Source organism: Malurus melanocephalus, unplaced genomic scaffold (assembly GCF_030028575.1).
Source record: "Malurus melanocephalus ecotype Western Australia unplaced genomic scaffold, MMel_1.1 scaffold_59, whole genome shotgun sequence".
Classification (NCBI taxonomy): Eukaryota; Metazoa; Chordata; class Aves; order Passeriformes; family Maluridae; genus Malurus; species Malurus melanocephalus.
In genome coordinates, this window is record NW_026623291.1 from 393,197 (window position 1) to 402,506 (window position 9,310).

A 9,310-nucleotide genomic window follows, 5' to 3' on the forward strand; every position below is an offset into this window, starting at 1 on the left:
CCCCGCCCGGCCTGGCGGGTGCGCGTGCGCGAGCGGCGGCGGTTCCGGGGGGCGGCGGGAGGCGGCGGGCTCGGCCCGCGGAGCGCGGTGAGTGCGGCTCCCGTCCCTGTCCCCGTACCCGTCCCAGCCTTGGCCCCGGCCCCGGCCCCCTCCTCATCCCGGTCCCCCACGCGGTTCTCTCCTGGCTCCCCCAGCCGCCGGGGCCGGTGGGTGCCGTCGCGTCCCCACAGCGAGCCCCTCCCGCGCGGTTCCCGCCGCCGGTCCCCTCACGAGGGCGGAGGGCGATGGGGGAGCCSCGGCGGGCGCGGGGCGGCGCTGAGTCACGGCCGAGCCCCGGAGCTGGGCCGCGGGGTAGCGGCGGGGGCCGCTGGGGCTCCCCGGGTGCTGGTCCCTGGGGAGGGAACTCGGAGCGGTTCAAAATAGAGAATTAAAAATTATAAATTAAAAAAAAAAAAAAACTAAAAAGGCAAGATTTAAAAGTTGTTATCCCGCGGGCCGTGTGCTGCCCCCTGGGGCCGTGGCTCGGAACGGCCGGGAGCTGGTGACCGAGGCTTTACGTGCCCGTCCYCAGCCCGCGATGGATGGAGGTGGCCGGGCCGTGTGTCCCATCGCGGGAGCGGGGCTGGGTGACTGGCGCTGCGCTCTGCGGGGCTTGCAGTGCGGTGGTGCTGGGAAATGGCCAAAAATAAAATGAAAAAGGGAAGGTGTGTGTTTTCCTAGGAGGCAACGAACGTAAGTTTCAGTGTGTTTTTTGACAYGATAAACTTTGGCTGACTTATACAGTAATTGACTTTTTTTACACTGGCGCTGGTTGGCTGATGCTTCTAAGCATCTAAAATGCTTAAGCTTATCACTCGGTGAGTAGGCTTTTATCTAAATAAATTCTGCACTATTTTGAGGGTTTGCAGTGTTGGTGATGAAGGGCAGCATAATAAARTATTTAGTCTAAAAACTGGTACTCTGTTTTGAGTAACGTACAGTGATTTTAAATTTTTTTACCCCCAGCTTCCTGCTAAGGTTTTGTAACACAGGAGTGAGCTATTAAAAAAAAAAGTAGCTTGAAGTTTTTTTTATTTTAAAGAATCATCTGAGGATGACTGGAGGGGCCAAATAATAAAAGTGAAATAGGGACTATCTGTTTCACCAGAGCAGTAGTATTTGGCTAGGAGAAAATATGAAATAGTAACTTGCTCAGATGAGCTTCATGTTGTCAGTGTCTGTTTAAACTTCTTCCTCTCCTGTTTACTCCCTGTCTGACTCATGAGACAACATGTGCCTTGAAATTGTTATGATACATTATCCTTCTRTGTGTGTCATAATAGCTGTCTGCAATCCAGGGCATCCAGGTGAAATCACAGCAGAGTGAGCAGCCAGAACAGCAGTGGGGAGAGCTGCTACCTCCAACTGGAATGAGGGGGAGGGAACAGAAATTACCACCATTCCTCTGCATAACTAACTGAGCTGAAGAGCTTCAGATAAAAACATCTTGGTGAACAGAGTTCTTTTCCTTTCTACGCAAAAACTTGTGCAGGGCTCTGCACTGGACTTTGCTGAAGTTCTTGAGGTTCCTGTTGAGATCCCACTGGTGTATCAGGCACTCATCCCAGTTTGGTGACATCAACAGGCATGGGGAGGGTACCCTGCCACATCGTCCAGATCATTAATGAAGGTGTTAAACAGGAATGGACAGTCTTGACCCTGGGCTACACCGCTAGTGCCTGATCTCCAGCAAGCCCAAAGACCATCAAATTTAGAGAAATTTGAGATCCTTTGTAGATAAATGAAATGATGGCTAGGGTAGATTAAAAAAAATACATCAGCCAGTTTTGTTTTTTTTTGTTTTCTTTTAATTTAAAGTAGAGCTTTCTGATTGCTTTTTGTATTTGTTTGCAYTGGTACTTGTTAATGAGCTGATACTGGAAAATTTTAACSATTGGCTATTGTAATCAAAATACCRTGTTCTGATATGACTGTGTAACTCTTGCTTGAACCTAGACATAAAGTCAAAAAGTTGTGTTTGGCTTAAAACTTTATCTTGTTTTAAGAACAATCTCTTGGTTTGTTTTTTTTTTAAAGTGTATGAGCCCCAAATTTGGAAATTAGAGTTGTGGAAGGTTGGCTGTTTCTGAACGTGTTGTTCCTTCTCATTTTCACCTTGTCTGCAATTGTTCTGGTAGCACTGTAAGACAAGTGCAACAGTTTGGCTGGACTGTAATCTATATGCAAGATGCTGTTGACATAAAATTTGACTTTGAATTGTTAATTCACCTAYAGTTGTACAAGAGACTGTTTGTTTCATTCTTGGGTATCATARAGCTTGTTGTGAATCAGCTTTCAAAAATGTTCTACTAGAATGACCTCAGCTTTGTGTGCTCAGTGTGCTATTTTGAGTTTATTTTCATGTATTACGGTGCTGCTGGGCAACTAATGTTTTTAACAAGGATTTGGCCCTTATTTTCCTGTGTGTTTTTTCTGCTTGTAGCAGTACATGGTAATTCTATCACCTTCTGGCCATCCAATGATGAAATCAGAAGCTAAGGATGGAGAAGAGGAAAGCCTGCAGACAGCATTCAAAAAGCTGAGAGTTGACACAGCTGGGTAAGTAACACTACAGGGAGGCACAGACTTAACATCTTACAAATGGACTCAAAGGGAACACCCTTGCTGTGAAATTTGAGGGAATGAGGTAATTGCAAAAGGTTGGCCGCAGAAAGCCCTCATTGTAGTTAAACAGACTGAAATAAATTCACTACCTGTAGACTGCATTTCTCAAGGAATTGTAATTTGGTTGATTGCTGTCAACTTGAAACAGGCTTGAAAGAAACCTCACAATCATCATCAGCTGACAGTGTGCTTGAAATGAATTTTGGCATGAATCTGGCTGCCTGAGGTTACCAGTARTAGAGTCCATAGGACTAGAACTCTGCTGTTAAAGTGAGCATATTGCCATGGCTCTGAAGGCCTGTCATGAGAATAAAATCACATCTTTTCCCAGGAGAGAAATTTCCCTTCCATGTCAGTAAGGGAGAGTGTTAGATTCAGTGCACGATTCCCACATAAACTATTTTCAGTGCTGTCACAAAATTTCTATTTTTAAGCAAAATCACTAAATGGGAAAGAACRCTTTTTGTGTTTCCTTGGTTTGTGGACTTCTGACACATGGCACTTACCTTCACTGTCCCAGGTGGCAGAACACAAGCACCATTATCATTGCCACTTCCATTGGTAATGATAATTTTGACCTGAAAATAAATAAAGGCATTCATATAATGTTTTTTTTTCTGCTGACAAATGTACACCATTGCATATTACCTGTATAATCCTGTGTTCTATTAGCTGTTGTCAGCAATACAATTACACTGTCACTGAAATAAAAGGTGAAAGTKAAAGGCAGCATGTAAAGATCAAAGGGGTAACTACAATTACCACAGAGCTGAGATTGTGAGTAGATGGGCTTCTAAAGTTATCTTTTATTTAAGTAAATAAAATCATTAGTAATTAATTACCTCTCTAGTTCCATCCTCCAACCAGGCAYATTTGATCACTTTGGAGTTTTTACTGGTGGCCTTCAGTTTTCTGTCCTTCATTGTCCTGTTAATGGAAATTAGTTTGATTAATAGACTGGATTCTCTTAACCCCATCCTAGAGTGTGTGGGGACTTATTTTCACTTTTCAGGGAATCCGTCCTGTTTTCAAACTGATGTAGCATGGGATTTGGAAAATAATTTTCTTGGGAATTCCAGTATAGTATTGTGAAGTCRTAACTTGGAGAAATTGTTCTCGGGCTTACTGAAAGCCCTTCAAATGGGAGTCTGGAATGAATTTATAGCACCAGAAAATTTAGTAGATCTGTTAAGGTTCCTGCCCTGAACAGAAGCTGAAGGTCTGACACAACTCCGTGGCTCAAATGATTCAACTTGCAGGAGTATGAAGAATTTTAGCTTATGTTGACAGCCTATGTTAGACAGAAGCTTAAGTGTTCTTCAGCTAAACAAAGTCTATTTATGTCCAAAGAACATTTATTTTTAGGAAAGAATGGCTTATTTGTCTCTGGAAAAAGAGACGTGTTTCTTCAGTGATGGTGTTTCTGCCCTCCCCTCTCCTGGGAAGCTGAAATTTGGCCATTGTGTGTGTTTGTCACTGGCACGTGGGGCTGGATCTGCAGTGGAGCTGTGAGCAGCATCGCTGGGTGAAAGGGTCTGTTATACAAACCTTGGAGATACGAGTGTGTAAACACTCATCCTGCTGATTTGGGTCTTTGCAGGCAGGTCTTTTAAGACATGCTCTTGATGATTTGGTGAAATATTTTCTGGGAAAGAGAATGCGTGAGGATTTTTTTTTCATGATCATAACACTAACCACTGTAGGCTGTTAACTCTTCATTCTGTCTCTCACAGATCTACCACCTCTCTCTCTGTGGGTGATGGGACAAGTGCCCGAGCAATAGTTAGAACAGTGGCAGATGAAACCAAACCTAAGACTGTGTGTGCTTCTAAGGAAACCTGGCATGGGTAAGAGAAGCTTGGGATTATCAGACTGTTTCAAATGATACTGCATTGAAAAGGAACATTAAGTAGACAGTTTCTACTTGATGCACCTCTGAATAAGGGACCTGAATTGTCTCTGCTAAAGAACTTTAAATACTCMCACCACCTTTTTCTCTTCATATATAACTGCTATTCTTTTAATTACCTCAAGTGAAAGGAAATGCTGGTCAGCTGTATGTTGCTAAACATTATAGATATTTCTCAGTACAAATGTAAGGTGCTGGTTTTGAATCAGACAATCATGAATGCATCCCTTTCAATTATTGTTTGGCACTGCAGAAGCTGTCATTGTGCTTTGGGAACTAGATTAAAATAAAGAATTGATTTCTGGGGTATCTCTGGAGAACTTCATGCGCGTCTGAAACTAAACCACGCTTTGCCCTTGATTCATTAGTTTTGTGCTCTTGTGTTTTATCCTTCTCTTAGAGATTATTTTGTCATGTCTCACATGCTTTACTAATTTTCTATCTTTCAAAGCCCGCTCTTCAAGATTCATTTCCATGGTGTTACTTTTATATTTTATACAGCTGCTTGACTAGAACAAAGTCAAATTCCAAGCTAGCAGAATACCCTGAGCAAATACTCCAAGCTAAAAGCTTGTGCATGTAATATAAATGCAGTACAGATTTTGCTCAGTGTTAGCTTGTAACCCAGCAATAAGTCTTTTAGAGAATCTTCATTCCCTTTTGTGTCTTCCCCTGGCAGGTCTGTGAAGAAGCCTTCGAGAGGAGTTGTGAGAACCCAGCGTCGTAGGCGTTCCAAGTCTCCAATTCTTCATCCACCAAAGTTTATCCATTGCAGCACAAAATCCCATTCCACATGCAGCCAGCTGGTGCAGAAGAGCCAGGCTGATGCCCAGGAGGACAGCAGTGGGTTYGGGATGCCAATCCCAAAGGAAGCTTGTGCACACGAACACTGCAGTGTCGTTCCGGATGTTGGCCAGAAGGGAGCTGATGAGTCTYTGGGAGTTTCTGTTTCACAGTTGCCATCAGAGAACAGACAGGAGAACTCTCCAGCTGCAGCTTCTCTAGTATCCAAAGCAAACCCAAAGACTGTGGAGCTTGCTGACTTCCAGTCCATGTCCAGGCTGAACCTGAGTAAGCCGTGTGCATGTGCAGATAAAGCCTGTCAGTGCAAACTGTGGCAAGATATGGAAGTRTACAAATTCTCTGGCTTGCAGAACACCCTCCCACTGGCACCTGATAGAACAGTTTCTGAGGAGCACTCCCAGCCTTTGCCATCAAGAACTCCCTCAAGTTCTCCACGCTCTTGCTCTGAGCAAGCCAGGGCCTTTGTGGATGATGTGACAATTGAAGACCTTTCGGGTTACATGGAGTATTACCTGTATATTCCAAAGAAAATGTCTCACATGGCAGAAATGATGTATACCTGACAGCGCTGAGCACTAAAACCAGAAGGGTGGCTGGTTTGAATCTGCCCTCAGGCACGTTGTGTGAAGATACAACCCACTCCCTGCTCACTGTGCTTCCAATAAAAACACTTCTTTGCATCTCAGCTGATGTTTGTTATTTAAGCTGGACAAGCAGTTTAGTTTCAGCATTRTACTTTAAGCTTGGGAATGATAATGTGGTAAATGTACCTAGAGTGTACCTGCCTGTCCTTAGAGACCCAACACTTAATTCTACTTTGTTTTCAAAATCCTCTTTTTGATTTGTTGGAGAAGAGTTCCTAAATTGTTTGGTGATTAGAGCTCTTGTGAGGCACCTGGTGTCATTCTGCTTCTTTGACACCACTTTGACCTCAGGTTGTAAGACTGAAGCTTGTGTTTTTGGATGTTTGTGCCTCTGATCGTATTTCATAAAGGAGTGTGACCATCTCCTACCCTCCCCTTGGTACTATTACTGGAAAAGTGGAGTGCAAACCTTTTATTTAATGCCCAACTCACCTTAGAGATTTGTCTGCAGCAGGAGAAACACCCTGAATTCTTTGGGGGAATTGCTGCTACAGTGAAGCGAAGGAAAAGCAAGGCCACAGGCTCTGCTCAGATATTTTTTATGGTGACCAAACCAGTGTTTGCTCTTTTCAGTGGCCTTAATTCATACACTACCAGTTTTGGGGGATTTTTATCTTCTTTTTTTGCCTGCCCTATAACACCAAGTTTAACCCTTCAGGTATTCAGACCCACAGACTGGAGTGAACAGTTGTCAGATGTAGGGAAATCTTGAACACTGTTTTTCTTCACTCCGGTCTTTTTTCTAAGCCACCGTCACTTCAGCTGCCTTGTCCAGATTTGCATTCTTCCTGAAATTTAATGCTTCAGAAGCAAGCAGCTCTCCATACCTAGTGTGCATTAGGATGGTAAGTGTCTAGCAAAGGAGCATCCCATCAAATAATACAATTTGCTGAGGGAGAGAAAAGTTGTGCTTGGTTTGTCTTCGCTATTTGCAGTACCTCAACTTTTCTGACCTGTAAGGTCTGGAGAAAAAATGGAGAYGAACATTTTTCCTTCAAAATCATTTGGGGTATGTTTTTTGTCATTTCCTTGGCAGTAACTGGTATTTTAGAACAAGTGGCCGTGCAAAGTTCCCTGTTTTGCCAGTTCTGAAGTGTCACCTACACTGCAGAATGTACCTGGGTCCCACATCTCTTCCCCTGCTCTTCAATAAGCTGTTTTTTTGCCACCTGTGTCTGAATTCAAGGCAATTTTTGGGTAACTTATCTACAAAACTGGGCTGCAAAGTGCAGAATTACTTTATTTCCCACATAATTGTTCTTTACTGCTTCCAAATGAAAATTCCAGCCATGGCACTGTTGTGGGGCTGAAAGTGCCTTTCAGGACTGCACTGCTTTCTACCATTTCTTTCATTAGTCACCACAGACCTGTATTGCAGGGTTTATGATTGCACTGTCCACTGTTCAGTACTGTGTTAAAGTGGATTGAAATCCTGGTGATGTGAAAATAGAAAGATGTGATCTGGTGCTGACTGGGAAGGGACATGAGCAGTGCCACTAGAGGTCAGCCCCAGGCCGGGGCTGGCTGCTGCAGCCAGCTCAGTCTTYAAGGGATAATGGGTAATTTTTCTGCCAAAATGAAGAAATAAGAGCAGCTCTGTCTGGTGTCTTGGTGCACACAGACTGTCGGTGCTTTCTGAAATTTGTGTGGGTTTGCTGGCGGTCAGCAAAAGTTCTTTAAATGCCAAAATCTGCATAAGTTATTAATGTTTAAACAAAGAGTACGATCAGTTCACAACTGTGCTGTGTAATTAGGAAAAGTTGCTAWGTAAATAATTACATAGTCCTGAACTTGGCATCCTCTTGGGACAGTTACGACATCTTTGGGCACGCAAGTGCTGGAACACTATGGAATAGAAGACCACGAGTTGCTGCAACTGCTGCCTTAACACTTTCCCTTCTGTTACCACAAGGTGTTTTAAGATGTTTTGGTCTTCCCAGAAATCACAGAACAAAACCCTCTATGTTTGCTTTGAGAAAATGCAGATTTATGGCCCCTAATCACGCAGCAAGAACCTTAAAAACTTGCTTAAGTAGTCTAAAAGCTTAGTTTAAAACAACAAAAAAATTCAACTTTGAGGTTTCAAAATCTGACTTTATTTTTAAGAAACCTGTAGAGGACTGGTTCTGCCAAGTGGCACTTGTGAGTCGTGGTGGAGTCCCTTACCAAAGAGCCCATTCCTTCCTGTGCCTGAATAAAAGTGAAGCCCTTTGTAATTAGCTATAACTTGGTTCTTCTCACCTGTGGCTGCAGGTGTTCTGTGTTGAYGTGCTGTCCATACACAGAGCTTCTCTTGCAGTTATACATTGTGTAGTTCCTCTATAAGTTCTCTTCCTAGAAATGCCAGTGAGGAGGTTGTYTGAGTTGAAAAACTGTTGATACGTGAGTCTGAACCCACCACTGTGTGTGGCAGCTTTGCCCCAGAGATCGGTGGGGTTTTGGGAGCTCCCCTGGAAGGGCAGAGCASAGCGGGCTGGAATTGCCCCATAGCTCCTGCAGCTCCTCAGCCTGGTGGTCAGCAAGGGGAGGTCATTTCTCCATGTTCTTGCTGTGAGTGTCTTTAGAAATGGGACAAATGTGCTGCAAGAACAGAGGGCTTGGATTAGCCTGTTACCTGCTCTTTCATTCCTTCTCTACCGTCTGATGACGTTGTTACACACAAGGTGGGCTGTCACTGCTCCGTGYGTCTGCAGCTGTCCACGCTCTTTTCCACACATAGACTGAATTATGCTGCTGGCTGATAAACAGAAGGAAACTTTGGGAAGTTTGTAGTTGTTTGAGAGAGAAGGGTTAAATGGCAACTAGTGGACTAGTTTCATTATCCTAARGCAGCTCTGGAAAGTCACCTGGGCAGTAGCAGCGGGGCTGAGTGAGCTGTACGCTGCGCTCGGGTTCCACCTCTGCCCAGTTAGGCACGATGTGAGTGACCTGCCCCGGGCGCTCCGTCCCCGCATCCCGCGGGGCTCCGGCGGAGCGGGACAGCGGCTGCCGGCCCGGGGGGAGAGCGGCGGCCCCTTCCCAGGCTCTATTTTAAGCAGACATTTACTTTCCCAGCCTCTTCTCCGCCTGGATCCCTGCCCGGGGCGGGGGACGGCGGGGGGGTGGGATGTGTCTCTCCCCTCCTTCATAAAAGGGCCCCGAGGCGGGGGCCGGGCTCCGGGGGGTTATTTTTGGGAGCAGCTCCTGGGATCCGATGGCCTTGTTAGGGCAGCGCTGACCTTTCTCCCGGCGGGGGAGGAGAGCGGGACGGGACGGGGCGGGCGGCGGCGGCCGGGCGGGGGAGAGCGGC

The 9,310-nt window shown here is 45.2% G+C and overlaps 1 protein-coding gene across 4 annotated transcripts; it reads left to right on the forward strand.

Annotated features, from left to right (window-relative positions):
- Positions 1-9: 9 nt before the first annotated feature.
- On the forward strand, positions 10-6,135 carry LOC130573503 (oxidative stress-responsive serine-rich protein 1-like). Of its 4 annotated transcripts, none has more exons than XM_057365968.1 (4): positions 10-87; positions 2,483-2,598; positions 4,398-4,511; positions 5,253-6,089. In XM_057365968.1, exons 2-4 carry the CDS (start codon positions 2,489-2,491, stop codon positions 5,938-5,940), a joined length of 912 nt encoding a protein of 303 aa, XP_057221951.1. In that variant the 5' UTR covers positions 10-87; positions 2,483-2,488; the 3' UTR covers positions 5,941-6,089. The 4 variants fall into 4 exon arrangements, with proteins under 4 accessions (XP_057221951.1, XP_057221954.1, XP_057221952.1 ...); XM_057365969.1 differs by having other exon boundaries at positions 20-87; positions 2,486-2,598; XM_057365970.1 differs by lacking the exon at positions 10-87 and adding an exon at positions 440-732.
- Positions 6,136-9,310: the final 3,175 nt, after the last annotated feature.